The sequence below is a fragment of the Otolemur garnettii genome, unplaced genomic scaffold (assembly GCF_000181295.1).
Source record: "Otolemur garnettii isolate 467f Iridium unplaced genomic scaffold, OtoGar3 scaffold00018, whole genome shotgun sequence".
Taxonomy (NCBI): Eukaryota; Metazoa; Chordata; class Mammalia; order Primates; family Galagidae; genus Otolemur; species Otolemur garnettii.
In genome coordinates this window covers 5,372,209-5,386,857 of record NW_003852413.1, presented here as the reverse complement: position 1 = coordinate 5,386,857, position 14,649 = coordinate 5,372,209, and the positions used below count along the sequence as shown (strand labels likewise).

General features: G+C 55.6%; 2 protein-coding genes across 2 annotated transcripts in view; one reads left to right on the top strand and one right to left on the bottom strand.

The window, feature by feature from the left end:
• Positions 1-619: 619 nt before the first annotated feature.
• Positions 620-9,697, bottom strand: CYGB (cytoglobin). Its single transcript, XM_003786099.3, has 4 exons — positions 9,211-9,697; positions 4,688-4,919; positions 4,159-4,322; positions 620-1,780 (listed from the first exon to the last, which is right to left on the bottom strand). Exons 1-4 carry the CDS (start codon positions 9,351-9,353, stop codon positions 1,747-1,749), a joined length of 573 nt encoding a protein of 190 aa, XP_003786147.1. The 5' UTR covers positions 9,354-9,697; the 3' UTR covers positions 620-1,746.
• A 1,819-nt stretch (positions 9,698-11,516) lies between these two features.
• Positions 11,517-14,649, top strand: part of PRCD (photoreceptor disc component) — a 12,502-nt gene continuing 9,369 nt past the window's right edge. Inside the window, exons 1-3 of the mRNA XM_003786098.3 lie at positions 11,517-11,935; positions 12,216-12,284; positions 14,218-14,302. Of these exons, the coding sequence (XP_003786146.1) occupies positions 11,862-11,935; positions 12,216-12,284; positions 14,218-14,239 (165 nt within the window). The 5' untranslated portion in view covers positions 11,517-11,861 and the 3' untranslated portion in view covers positions 14,240-14,302. The remainder of the gene's footprint in view (positions 11,936-12,215; positions 12,285-14,217; positions 14,303-14,649) is intronic.

The following is a 14,649-nucleotide window of genomic DNA, read 5'->3' as shown; positions in this document are numbered from 1 at the left end:
GAGTTGATGCTGCTGTTGCCTCCATTGTTGGGTGGGGGTTGGGCGTGTCTGGTCCAGCAGGCTGTGTGGGGCAGGACAGAGGGCTTGGGAAGAGGTATAGGAGTTCAGGGAAGGTGTTGGGGGTTTCAGCTGATGAGAGCAGGCTTTCTTCTCAAGCACCCAAGGGCTGATCCACCACATGTGGCTGGAGCAGCAGGACCGGGCACTCAGCCCTCCAGTGTCCAATGCTCAGGTCTACAAGGTCAAGGTGGCTCTGTCACTACAGCACTCAGACAAACAGGGCTCTCTGTCTGGAAATCTCTCCTTGATCCTTCCTCACTTATCCTATCCTTACCAAGAGATTTCCAGAACAAAATCTTAAAAGGCCCCTGACTTTTCAACAAGGATGGACCCTGCCCAAAGCCCAACATCTAGTCTTGCAGTGCTGTGTTCCTGATCAAACGGTGAGGGGCCCACAGCCATCCTACACCACAATTTAGAGAAGGGCCCCACAGCAGCTGAGACAGGTGAAGGCATGCCCTTGGGAGTGATTTCAAGCAAAGGGGCCAAGTCCAAAACTAAGGAGGGGAGACACAGGTGAGGGCAGGTGGCAGGAAAAGACTGAGTGAGTGGGCACAGGTACAGCAAGAACGGGTCTGTTTAATGACACAGCTGGGTCTGGTTACAAACATCCGAAACTACAAAAGGAAGACAGGCAGTTACATGGATGGCTCATGAGGGTGGGACGCAGGGCGGGGGGCACACAGGCACAGTAGCCACAGCAGCAAAACATCCTTGAGGACAATACATGTGACCAAGGGGCACACGTGGGGGGTCCCTGGCAAGGCTGACGTGGATGGATGGACAAGAGGAGGGGTGGGGAGGGGAGGGAGAGATGGAGGCATCTGGTCCTGTTGTCCTGCCACCAAGCAGCCTGGATGCCCCCAGGGCTGTCTTCATGGCAAAGGCAGGTGGAGCTAAGGCCCCTTTCCCAGCGCAGCCATCCTGCCCAGAACCCCTGCGCCCTTTATCTGCCCTTGCCCACACCAAGCAACTCAATAAGCCAGATCCTTCTGCCTGCAAGTGGAAAGCAGGAATGTGTGGAGCTGGTCAGAGAATGGGCTGGGTTTTGTGGGCAGGCAGGGTCACCCCAGCCCTGCCCAACCAGGCCCAGAACACTCTGCTCTGTTGTGGGGCTTCCTTCTCCACCTGAATACTTGGTTCTCTGCTCGTCCAGGATCCCTCCCTGCCCCACACACAGGTGGGCAGACCAAGGCTCTGGGCTCGGCAGATAACATGTTATAGATATGTAGGTGTGTATATGTGTGTGTATACATATTTATATATAGGTTGTATATAGAATATATTTGTATATACGGTAGATGTGTGTATGATGCTCTAGATGGTGATAAGACCTGCATGCTGGTCGGGCAGATAGAAACGGAGTTGGTCTATCCCTGGAACGGCTCCTGTCCCCGCTTCCCACCAGCCGCTCAGCTAGGTCTGTCTCTAACAGTGAGTAGAAAAGCTAAGAAGAGCAGCCCTGCTCTGTAAGGAGGAAGGGCCGCCGCCCGCTGCTGCACTGGGGGTGCCACCTCCCGGCAGCTCCAGGGGGACGGTGGCTGTGGCAGAGGCCTCCTTCCGGAAAGTTGAGTTGGGGATTCCTCCAGCTTCCTTGGCACTCAGAAATGGCAGGTCAAGGAGGGTCTTCAGAACTCGGCCTTCTGCGCAAGGTGCTGCCAGGGAGGGGGGGAGGAAGGAGGGGTCCTATGGCCCCGAAGAGGGCAGTGTGGCCGGTGGGCTGTGGACGACATAGGAAATGGAGGTAATAGGTCATGAGGGGTTGGGAAGGAGAACAGGGAAATTGGGGGGCCACAGAGAGGAATCTGGGGACAGTGGGACAGGGTGTTTCTGCTGAGACCCGGCATAGGGCAGCTGAAGGCAACCATTAGACCCAAGTCCGAGGCCCCCTCCTGCCACAGACCTACTGTGAGATCTCAGCAAGTCTGGTGGCCCATCAGAGCCTGGTTCTTTTTCTCTAAAATATGAATAATGTCTGCCTTGCCTGCCTGCATGAGAATCGGGAGACATAAACTGTAAAAGTTTAAAGTCACAAACTACAAAGCATCATACAAATGTGATCTCTCTTTCTGTCCAATTTGAAATGTGCTGCATTCTGTCCAGCCTGTCTTGTACCTCCCCTGGCCACTTGTCCATCTGTCCATATTATTCTCTGTACATGTAGTTCCCTGCCTCACCCCCATGACTCCACAAAGGCACACACACCCTAAAGCAGAGACAGTTCCATAAACAGTGGCGCCAGGCCCACCACTGCTTCTCTGATAAGACAAGCTGGATGGGGCTGGATGGGGCTTTCTAGAACTCTGCCCTGTAGCTTGATCCCACCCTCTGAGCCCATTTGGACCCTGGTAGGTTGGGTCTGCGGTTGGGACCGGAGAGACATGACTTCTTGGGACCTCACCCATACCCTTGAGAAAACAGGGGTGGCGTTGAGGGTGCAAAGGAATGAGGGACAACCCCAGGACCTGATGGCTAGGACTCATCCCTGTGTGAGAGATAGCTGGCTCCCTGTCCTCCCCTCTAGCCCATTCAGTCCACAAGGAGCAGAAATGGGTGGAGGAAGAGACTTTGGCAGTTTGCACGTGTTTGGGGTTTGGAGAGCTCTAAGTCCCTGGGGGGCGGGGCGGGGTGTCGTGCTGGGGAACGTCAGCCATGTGTTTCTGATTCACTGGGGCTCGTGCCCAGCCAGCTCTCTCTCCAGTCCCTCTAGGCCCCTGTAAAAAAGCCCTTTTCTCTAGAAGCAGGAAGTCTTGTGTCCTGGCTATAAACAAACTCATCTTTGGCGGCAGAGCCTGCCTGGGGAGGGGTGGGAGGTCAAGCCCCTCTTCCCCTGTCCCTCCTCCTCCTCTGACTCTTCCTGGCCCTCCTGGGTGACAGCTGGGGGGCAGGGGGTGGTAAGCCCAGCTCCCCAGGCTCTGCCAATGCCCTCCTCTGGCAGGTAGAAATCTCCTGTTTCCTGTCCACTCCAGGGTCTGGGGCAGGCCAGGGCCCAGCTGTGCACATCTGGAGGTGGCCTGGCTGCAGCCAGCAATTTCTGGGGACTCTGCTCTCCCGGGGTGGTGCCAATGTGGGAGAGGGGAACAAGAGCATGCTGGGGCCAGTGCAAGTGGGCAGCAGGAAGGGCAGCTGGCCTGGCCTACTCAGCTGCCCTTGGGGGAAGCCTGTGAGCAGGAGTCCCGCAGACCTGGGGGCTGGTGCAGATCCCAGGAGGAGATGCAGCCTTTTCCATGGGAAACTGCTGGGAATGTTTCTCTACAACGCGTGTCCTGAGCCTCTGGCTGACCCCTGGTTCCCATTCCCGCCTCCGCTCCTCTCTCTCTTCCTACTCCAGCCCTGCCTCCACCCCTTCATTCAGCTCCCAGAACCAGCTGCCCCTTGGGGGCCCAGGGAGGCCGGAGTGTTCCCAGCCGTCAGGTCTGGGGACAGCCCTCCCCTTCTGCTCTGAGTCGGCTAGGGTCATTGAGGCTGGCCACCCTCCTTGAGCCGTCTCTGGGCCCAGAACTGGAAGCTGGGCCTCTGGGTCAGCTTGGAAGTAAACAATCCTCTGCTAGCGTGCGGTGTGTGTGAGTGACACCCATGTGGGTCCTGCCTGGGCTTTGGGCATGAGTGTGTGTGCACATGTCCTCGTGATCTTCCTGGCTCTAACCCTTGTCGAGGCAGAGGGCAAACAGGAGCACTGGTCAGCATTGAATGAAAAAACAGCCCCATGTGATTGGTGCCCAGGGAGGAAGTAGCTGGAGCTGACCCAGGCTGCCTCTGGGCCTGAGGAGCTAACCTTCCCACCAGGACCTCAGCGGCTCTCTGCCCAGGGAGCTGTGGCCCTGGGTGCCCTGACACTCCCTTGCTCCTCTGCAGGAGGAGGATCTGCTTGGGGATCATAGCCCAGCCAAGAGCAGAGGCAGCCCGAAGTCAGGGGAACCGTCTCAAAGGCCTTTTCCTATTGTTCCTGTTCTTATATGTCAGACCCCAGAGTTGGCTTGTCCCAAGTGTTCCCGTGCTAGTTGTCAGCCCCTGAGCCCCAGGAGAGATGGGAGACTTAAGGGACACGAGAAGACATGGCAAGGAGACTGCCCAGCCCACCCTCACCCGCCTCCTCACGTGGTGGCGTTGGGGACCTGCTGTACCCAGCCCACTTCCTTGTAGGCAGCAGTCACGTGGCTGTAGATGAGGCCACGCAGCTTGGCCCAGGCTCTTTGTGTCTCAGGTGGGAAGTCGTTGGCAAATTCCTCGGCAATCACCTCCAGAATGACCCCAGAGAGGATCTGGGGGCAAATGGAGAAGGGGGAGTGAATGCCTGGGTACCGTGCCCCTCCTGCAGCCCCCAGGACCCCTCTGTCCTGCCTGTGGCTAAGGGGGTCTTTCATATCACAACAGCCTGGCAGCTTTGGGAACCAAACACTCTCAAGACAAGAGCTACCCTGGACCCAGCCCCTACATCCTATTGGGTTCTGCCCTCCCTGTTGTGGTCACTCCAGGAGAAGAGGCTGGGCAGCTCAGTGGGAACCTCTGCTGCCCCAGGGAGCCCTCCCAGAGTCTGCAGGCTGCAGGTGGCCGGGGTGTGGCCCCTGGGGGACTCAGGAGCAGAGCAGAGTGGACAGTGGGGCAGCAGCACCCAGCAGAGACACACCTTGAAGTATACGGGTTCCACCTTGTGCTTGAGGGCGTGGGCTTTGCCCACGAGGGCAAGCACAGAGGACACCTTGTCAGGGTCATGCAGGTTCTCCACCACGGTGTTGAGGGCCCCCATGACCCGGCAGGCGTGCTTCCGCAGCTGGGGGCTCCTCTCCATCTCCAGCGGCTCCTCCATGTGCTTGAACTGGCTAAAGTACTGCTTGGCCGAGGGGAAGTTCACAAAGAACCTGGCAGGAGGGAGAAGGGTGGACACTGAGGCTGCCTCAGGCCCCACTCTGAAGTGACCCAGGTGGTGGGTGAGGATGAGGGCTGGTGAACAGAAGCCCCCCCAGTAATCATTTTCACCCCCCATGTAGCCGTAGCCCTCAAACACAGACCCTCGCTCAGGCCAAGCGTCTTGCATGCGGCCAGGCCTGGTCAGGCGGGTGTCTTCTCCCAGATTCTGCCTTCCTTGCTTCTTGCCTTCTGTTCAAACTCTATGCACACCCTTTAAGGGCTGCTCCAGTGGCAGCCAAGAGGGTAAAAGCACAGGTCCTGGAATCATGAGTTTATGTGAAATTGTCTGATTTCCTCCAAAATATTGCTTTCATTAGGTCACTCTCACACTCAAAAACATTCAGTGGCTGTCCATGGTCTGCCAAAGTCAAAACTCCTTAACCAGGCACTCCAGGCTTCTTAGGGACTGTCCCATAGCCACTTCTGCAACCTTGTGTCCATATTTGAGCTATTTCTGTTCCAGCCAAATGGCTTCACTTAGCATTGGTAAAACATTCCTCAGGTGGCCACACAGTGGAACGCCTTCCTTCCTTCTTCCCTGTGTCGACTTCCCTCTCCCTGAGCAACTAGCCTGGCCCAGGGATACTGCTTTCCCCTCAAGGTTACGAGTGCCACTCAGGTGGCTCTCCCTGTCACCCATATCAGTCTGTTACACTGGATCCCAAACCCAACAGCAGAAGCCAGGTCTCACATACCCTCTGATCCCCTGTCCTGGCTGGGGCCCTGCAATGTGTAGAATGACAATGACATTTGTCCCTTTTCTCCCAGCTGGGCCTGGACATCATGTGAGATACGTGCACAGACTTAATTGGGCCTGCATGACTTAACTGAATCCTCAGAAGACACACACAAGTGTCTTCACCTATTTCTTACATCGTTCCACACCTTTGGCATGTCCCTTTTTGTGTTCAGAGACCTGATAATTTGCCAACCCAGCCCTCTGGCCCAGAGTCGAGTCTCAGATGTGAGAGCTGGAACAGATGCACAGAGAGCATCTGGCAGGGCCATCTCTCCCAGCAATGGAGCTGCCGTTGGCGGGGGGAGGTTTGGGCAGTGACCAGGGCACAGTCCATGTGGAGACTTGGGAGGGCCCCTCTCAGAGGCCAACTGTGACCTTGGGCAAACCACTTCCCAACCTCCCCTTCTGCAGAAGTGTGAGAGGAATCCATCCCCCTTGCCGCTCCATAGATCCACTGATGAGGACAAACGAGGCAATGGGTTTGAAAATACATTGGATTTTTTCTGGAGAAGCATTGCAATGAGGGACAAATGTAAGAAACCCAACTGGAACTTAGATAAGCATCTCAGACTTCGGGGATTTTATAATAACAATAAAAATAATGATATATATATGCTCGGTAAATGAAAATTTGCAAAGCATCTCTACCTCTGTTGTTGTATGTAATTGCCACACCAAGCAGGTATTATGTCCGTAACAGGGAACATTTATTGAGCACTTATTATATGATCTCACTTATCCTTGCGATACCTTGAGGTTGGCACTGTTGTCCTAATCTTATGGATTAGGAATTGATGCCCAAGATTGCCCAATAAAGTTGGTGGCAGCACTAGGAAGGAGGCAGGGTGGGTTGCCGGTGAGTCTCCTTCTCCCACACCCAGCGCCAGGCTGAGGAATAACAGTCCCAGAGAGCCCCAGCTTCTGGGCTGGGGAGCCTGGGACCCACGTGCTCTGCTTCTCCTTCCTGGCCTCCCCCTCAGCCCCTCTGTATTCCCCCGACCCCCTTCAGTCTCAGCCTGTGCTGCCAGGGAGAAGCCTCGGCAGCCAGCCCTGGGGAGTTTCTCAGCTCCCAGAGGCATCTGGGCTTCCAAGGGAGCCTGAAATAGGCTTGTCTGAGTGTGAGGGGGAAGGTGTCAGAGTTACAACCAGGAGGGAGGGTGGGTGTTCCCTCTTGGTCTTCTCCCTGCAGGGAGGGGAAGTAAGTGTGGGGTCTGCCTCAGACCCTGAAGGCAATTCCTCCTCCACCCCTACCAACTTCTCCAGGTGAGAGTGTGCGGGTGCAGCTGCCTCCTCCTGGCCCTGCAGGCCAGTGAGCGATGCCCAGAGCCTGGCCCTGTGTGGAAGGTAGATGTAAGAGTGATGGGACAAAGGGCTGGAGTCTCAGTCTCTAGCTGGAGCCTTGTCCTTGAGGATGTGTGTGATGTATATGGGAAGACAGGGCATTGTGACAAGACTGATGGGCTTAGGATCCTGAGGGACTTTGGGTGCCCCTAAGGGGAAGCTAATTGATCTTGCCATTACCTCCCTCTCCACCCCTCCTCCACTGGGCAGGCCCTGGGCAGACAGCAGGAGGATGGGGAAAAAGCAAAGGAGAGTGACTGAGACTGTGCTGGGCCAGGATGATCTTCCCCACCACCTCTAGTTGGGGTCAGGGGAAGTGTGGCAGGCCAGATCAAGCTGCTATCTCAGGCCGTCTCAGATTTTTGTGGGCTTTTCTCTGAGCACTGAGCACACTGGTAAATGCCTCCCCTGGCCCAAGCCCACGAGCCTCTAAAAGTCAAGAACAGGGAGCCAGGAGGGTGTGTAGAGGGAGAAAGGAAACCTTACCAAGAGCTCAGACTACCTGGAAACAGCCTGCTCTGAGCATTTAGTTTCTTCCTTTGCACCCCCACCCCGTCCCATTCCTAGGGAGGTTCAGGGGCTCCCAGGAGATAGACTGTGGACACATGCTCTACACATCCTCACTGGTAAATGACAGAGTTGGGACAGAACATCTCCAAGGTTCTGTGGACCCTGCCTTCAGTCCCCTTGGTGACCCATGTTCGAATCCTGGGGCCTGGGGACCTGCTTGTGCCAACACAGGGCTGAGCGCGGCCTCTGAGGATGCAGTCTGTTGCATCTGTGACTGTGCTGTCCACTGTGTGCTGCGTGGGTGCTTGCACGTGTGGATCCAGGGCTCTGAATGTCTGGAGCTTCAGGATCCCAATCCCCTCTTCACTTCCTGCCACCCTTAGCTGTGTGTCTGGGCCTGGGGGCTGCTGAGACAGCTGCCCATTCCTCAGGAAAGGTCTTTTAACTCCAGAAGTATTTCTTGCTCTTTTTCTTCCAAAGTCTGCTTCTAAGTTGGAGGAATCAGGGCATATCAGTATGGAGCTGGTTGGGTCCCAGGCTTAGGGGTAAACAGGAGCTGGAGATGGGGCAACCTAAGAGCCAGGCACATGCTGAAGCTGTCTTTCCAAAGGCCAAGTGTTGCCCCATCTTCATGGAACAAGACCGCCCTGCTCTGCCCTAGATTTGACAGTTTCCCTCTGCCAAGGACAGGAGCTTCCAGGTAAGTGTGGTCTGGGGCTTCTCTGCCTGCACCCCCCAGGGACCTGCCCACGTGGGAAGAGAGCATGGATTTGTAGCTAGAATCAGTTACTAGCTTGTGAGGCTTGGAGACATAAACTATGTAAGAATGGCATATCTGCCCCATGTGTAGGTGTGTGAATAACAGTGGCACCCTGTGGGTCCTTCAGAGGCTTGTGGTGCCGGAGTGACCCTTGAGTCCAAGACACAGCATTTCCTCCCTAGGTGGGGGGGTTTCAGGGCTGGCCCTGTCTCCTGAGGCTTCTCTCTTCTCCCTCCTCCACCAAACTCTGCAGGGACTGTTTCCTAGGGGACTGTTTGCTTCTCCACTCACCTGTGCCTTACCTGGGAGCTCTGCTGAGCCCCCCACTTCTGGCAGGAAGGCGGCAGCTGGGAAACCGAACCCCAGCGGTCTACTCCTTCTGACCTCCACTCTTTCTCTCTTTGCTCTGTTCTTCCAAGAGGCTTGGAACAGGCAAAGCGGTTGAGCTGGAGAGAGGGGTCTGTTCCTCTTTGTCCCCCTTCTTGACTGAGCCTCAGTTTTCTCGTCTCTAAAATGGGGAGCCCTCAATGCCCTATTTGAAAGGCTAGCAAAATGTGTGTCCCTAACAGCTTGGCTGGGTGGCTGGAGTCGCTGGCGAGGACAACACAGCGGCTGAACGAGTTCTGAGAATGAGGAAACCAGGGGAACCGAGACGCCCTCCCGCATCTGGTTGCTAGTTCCTGCGAGCCCCGCGCCCGAGGCCATAAAAGATTCACCCGAGGCTTCGCCCACCCCAAGGCGCCCCAACGCTGCCCGCGCCCGGCCAGCTCCGGCCCAGCGATCGCAGCTGGGGAGGTGGCGCCGGATCTCGGACCCGGGCCCAGCTTGCTTCTGCCCGGAACCGCTGCGGACCTCCCTGCCCTGGGCCTGGCCGGGCAGGGGCGACACCTACCTCACCAGGATGGCCACCCCCACGTCCTCGCAGTTGGCATAGAGCCGGGCCCACGTAGCCTGCACCGCCTTCCTCTCTGCCTCGGACAGCTCCTCGCTCCGCTCCCTGCGCTCAATCTCCATCTCGCCCGGCACTTTCTCCATGAGCAGCTCCAAACCCAGCCGGGCTTCGCTCGGCGGCGGCGGCGGCGGCGGGGCGCGGGGAGCCGGGGCCGGCTGCGTGCGCGGCGGGCGGGCGAGGGGTAGAGCGCCGGAGGGAGGGAGCGTGTGTGTCTGTGCGCGCCGGGTGTGTGTGTGTGTGTGTGTGTGTGTGTGCAGGGTATATGTGCTGGGGGCGGGGGACCGCGAGCGGGGGGCGGAGATGTGGTCTGCTGGAAAAATGTTTAAAAAAACAAATCCGCTCCAAACCCCCAAGCCCGTGTCGGTGAGCCAATTCCGGCAAGGTGAAGGCTGGGCGGGCTGGGTGGGGGCCACACGGCTGCCGCCCGCCCACCGCAAGGCCACTGGCAGAGTTGGATCGCGGGGCGGAGCTGGGGGTAGGTGTGGCGGGTGTGCTGGGGGTCCCGGGACGAAGGGGCGACCGCGCGGTGCAGGACCGAGCGTACGGGAGTGCGCCCTGCGGTGCGGGTCTCGGGGCACAGTGTCCCGGCTCCCGCTGCGTGCCGTGCCAGGCGTGTGCGTATGTGTACCCCTTACGCGGTGGGTAACTGACTCAAAGTCAAACACTCTTAAGCATTTAAGGCGCGGCCGCCCGCCGCCAGCCCGAGGGGACGAACGCGAGCCCCTCCGACAGCAGCCGCGGACCCCGCGTTGGCCCCTGCCTCTCGAACCAGTCGCCTCTCCCAGAGCTCCAGACCTCCAGGCTCTGGAGGAGTTACTGGGGTGTCACCCCACCTGCCTACCTCTCGGCTGTCGGAACTTGAACACACCTTCCAACCTTAGGTGTCAGGGCCCTGCGCCCGCTTGCCTTCCGGCCGACACCCCCATCCCTCGGTGCACGCACGCGGTGGCGGCGGCGGCCAGAAGTCCCTGCGTGGCTTTTTAATGACACAGACAGGCAAGAACCAGGCGCTGCCCTGAATTCTGGCCTTGGCAGTGGCAGAGGAAAGTCGCAAGGAGAGGACAGAGAGGACCTGGCGGTCAAGAAATATTCTCAGTTCCCATTCAAGTCCCTACCCTGGGGATGGTAGAGACAAACCCATTCCAGGGCCTGGGGCTCAGGAAGGTGTGAGTGAGATGAGGCTGGAGGCTGAGACAACCTCTGAGAGCAGCAGGGTGCCCGCTCTGCAGCAGCTGCTTAGTCTTAGAGAAGCCTGAGAGCAGCCAGGGCCTGCGGGTCCCACTCAGAAGTGCCGTACACGTAGGGCGTGTCTGTTTCTTCCTCAGACTCCCTGGTAATTCTTGTCCTGCCCAAGACTGGTGTTCCGCTACCTAAGCATTGCCAGGGGTTAGCTCTTTTCCTCAGCTTCAGATCATGTATTTATTTTTAAAATCCAATTTTAAGGTAAAGAGAAAGGAATGAAGTGAGAACCCACCAGGTCCTGGTCCCTCCTAGAGCTCAGGGCTCAGATGCCTGCTAGGTGCCCCCCCCCCCAACTCCCACTCATAGGGCAGTGCCTCTGACACTGCCTCCACTTCCTTAGGGAAGGAAATTCTACTGCGGGGCGTGGGGGTGGGGTGGGTGGGTGGGTGGGTTTGCAGGGGATGGAGGAGAGAGGATGAGTTCAGGTTCTTACATTATTCTCAGACCTTCGATCCACTGAACTCTCCCGACAGTTTCCCAAAGCTGGGGTGGCAGTCCCCAAGCTACTGTCCAAGAAGTTCCTTTGGGATATGGAAAGAAAATAGGAGAAGTCTTAATTCTATTCCTTTTTGTCTCATCTCTTATAAACTGTCTATGTCTATGGCATAGGAATGTGTGTGTATACAGTTTATAAGTAGATGGATGTGTCTGTTTTGCAAGTCCACACTCTGACTTTCACAGAAGACGGTGTGTGCTCAGAGAAGTGTGGATGGATTGTCCAGACCAGCCATTTGCTCTCTGGTTCCCTTGTCTTTCTTTCTTCATCTAATATTCTTCCTCTCTCATTCACCCTTTCATTTCCTCCTTTCCTGATGCCTCCACTGGGACACCATTGTCTGCTGTCACTGAACTTTCAGGTTCTGGAAGATGCCATCTAATCTCATGTCAGCAGCCTGGGCCACGTCTTCTGCCCAAGGGTCCATCTTTCCCTGATCACCTGCAAATTCAGATGCCCCCAGCTCCTCTTTGAGCTGTTACCTCATGCCTGTATCTCCCACATTGCTCCCAAGTCACTCTGTTGCACTCATTTAACTTTACAGAGCATTTATCTGGACTCTCCTTGAGAACAAGGCCCAATCTCATCAACTCTACATTCAGAATACTTGCTCGGTGTCACACGTGCACCTTGACCCTGCCACTGAGGGGAGAACCTGGGCCCAGTGAGCTTAATCGGTCCTCACAAGGTCAGGCTGCTGATCCCACTAATAAGCTTGAGCCTCCTAATCCATCCCAGCAGAACCTCAGGACAGTTGACAGTGGCTCCTGAGAGCTGGCTGGGGCCATTTTGGCCCCTCGCCTGTGGCCATCTTCTGCAGACTTGGTCTGGGAGGGGATGGGGCAGCTGAGCCATGTGCACCACCCTCTTCCTACTCAGCACCTTGGCCATGCTCTGGCGCCGCCGATTTGCCAACCGGGTCCAACCGTGAGAATCTGACTGGGCTATGACTGGGGTGGGGGAGGAACTACTGAGCTGAGCCCCAGCCAAGCTCAAGGTGGGCAGAGGCTGCCTGGACATCCAGGGGGCTGGGACGGCATTTCCCGGGAACCTGAGAAGCTCACTGTCAAAGGAGGGAACTTGGAGCTTCTGAGGCACTAGCCTGCAGCCTCCACTCCCATAGCTCCACGTGGCTAGGCCCGGTGTAGGAGCATAAAGTCGCTGGCCACTGGTCACAGCTCCCCCTGCCTGCTCTTGCCTCCCACAGAGAATCCAGCGCCATGGATGGGTCAGTTGCTGGCAGCAGCCTGGACACAGATCTCCAGTCCTCAGGCAGGTGAGGCAGAAAAGGGTCTGGGGTAGGAGAGGGAGGGTGCTGCCAAGGAAGCTGTCGCATGCCTTGGAGTGCGCGTGCGAGCACGTGTGTATGTGTTGCCCTTGTTGCCCTGTTCCTGTGTGCCTGGTAGGTAGTTTGGATTTCTATTTTCTCTACTTAAGAAAGGCAGCCTCCACCCCCCTCCTTTGGACCAAAGCTGCTCTGCCTTGCCCCTCCAAGTGCGAGTGGTCCCCAGGGGCACCTTCTGTTGGTGAGTGCAGGGGAGTGGAGCGAGGTACACGACTGTCCAGCTTTTTCCTCGCCCTTCCCTTCCCCCACCTTCTCCTCTGCCCCCGCCCACCTCAGCGGTTCCACTGCCTGAACCTCCAGCAGGATTCGCTGTCCAGTCCCCAATAGCAGGCGCAGGAGCAGCATGACATCATCAGCGCTGAGCGCCATTGGCTGGGCAGACCCTGCGGGCAGGACGCTGTCTCCAGTGGCCAGGAAGTTAACTCTTCCCTAGGCTGAAGCCATGTGGCCTTTAGGGGATGAAGTTGTTGAACTTACAAACATTTCCTTCCTTCCCTGGGTAACCAATGTCATTCCATAATAGAGGCTCCTATGTCCAACAAAACACTGAAAAAAAAAAAATCAACCAATTTTATTAATTATCTATGTGCGAGATGTTCTTTTTGTGCCTTTGGACCCACCTAGCTTGGGAGACTTGTCTGTAAAGTGACTCTCCTACTTTTCAGACAAAAACAGAAAGGACTTTCGTCAGTGGGCTCCAGAACCCACTGGCAGGATGCTGTCTCTAGTCAGGTGTACTTAGACGGTGGGTACAGTAGCATGGATGACTGTGACCCTTTATGTCTCTTTATGAGTGGGGACCTGCCTGCAACGCATCCCTTAGATATGTGGAAAATGACAACCAGAGAACTCAAGAGTCCTTCCCTGTTTCTTCTCATCTTAGTTCTGGGATTCTCCCAGATTCTGACAGAAGGCCCAGAGGGAAATATGGGCATGCAGAGGAAATGGAGGCATTTTTGTGACACCTTTCTTCAGCTCACTGGGCTAGCTGAGATCATCATAGTAGTGACTAATATTAGTAATTAAATGGACTGACATAAAAAATGACTGTCCTTGGGCCTTATCCAGAGGATACACTCAAATGCTGACTGGTCCTCACTATTGAGTTTGGGTCTAAAGTTGGGAAGCCAAAATATAAATCCTGGCTTCCTTCTGAGAGATTTTGGGAAAATTATATAATAATTTTATTTCTATGTAAACTAGGGTTAGTAACAGAGTGGTTGTGAGGTTTCTGTGAGGGCATAAAGTAATCACTCAGTAAATGCTATTACTTTGCTATTTTGTACTTGATCAGTTCTTTATTCTTCTCCAGAGGTTTTTCATACATTAACTCATTTGGAAGTCTCATTAACCCCAGAGATGTGTTTTTTAAGCTCTTATTAGTGGTTGAGTAAACTGAGAGATAGGGAAATTTAAGTGACTTGCCCAAGATCATTCACCTAATTTGTGGGTAATGTGGAACCATCACATCTCTGACTCTCAGGCAGTGTCTCTTCTACATGAAATGGACCTGGACCTCCTGGCAAGAGAGGAAAGGCCAAATCTGAGGACCATCTGGCCAGGCCTGGTGACTTAGCCAGAAGGAAGCAGTTGCCTATTAACTCCTTGGGACCCAGTTAACTGGAAAAATTAGTTTGACATGGAGGAACTACCTGCTGACTCACAGAGAGCTGGCTGGGTGGCAGTAGGGGTGACATTTCTGCTCTCCAGTTATACTGTCATCAGTTCCAACTGGTTTCTTATGTGTTCCTGCCCCTCAATATTGGGGTGAATTATTAGGCATGGGGCTAGGAGGGAAAGGAAAGACAGAAACATGAGAAGGTCACTGCCTTCATTCCTGACTACTTTACTTTCCTCTGTTTAGGGAAAAAGAACCTCTGAAGTAAGCCCTCATCACTTCTGCAGGTGGGGGCTCAGCCCCAGAGACTGGGATCAGCTGGCCCAGGCAGGTAGGCCAGGGCTGGGAGCTGGGAGGGCAGAGGGCAGGGCTGAGGACAAGGAAGGAGGAAGTAATCAAGGCTTGCCATGTGGACGCACAAGAAGCAGACTGTGGCTGTTGTAGTCACTGGTGCAGGTGAAGAGTAAGTGGGTGCGCTCAGTGCTCGTAGCTCAGTGGGTAGGGCGTCGGCCACATACACCGAGGCAGCAGTTCGAACCCAGCCTGGGCCTGCTAAAACAACAATGACAACTGCAACAACAACAACAAAAATAGCCGGGCATTGTGGCAGGCACCTGTAGTCCCAGCTACTTGGGAGGCTGAGGCAAGAGAATGGCTTAAGCCCAAGAGTTTGAGGTT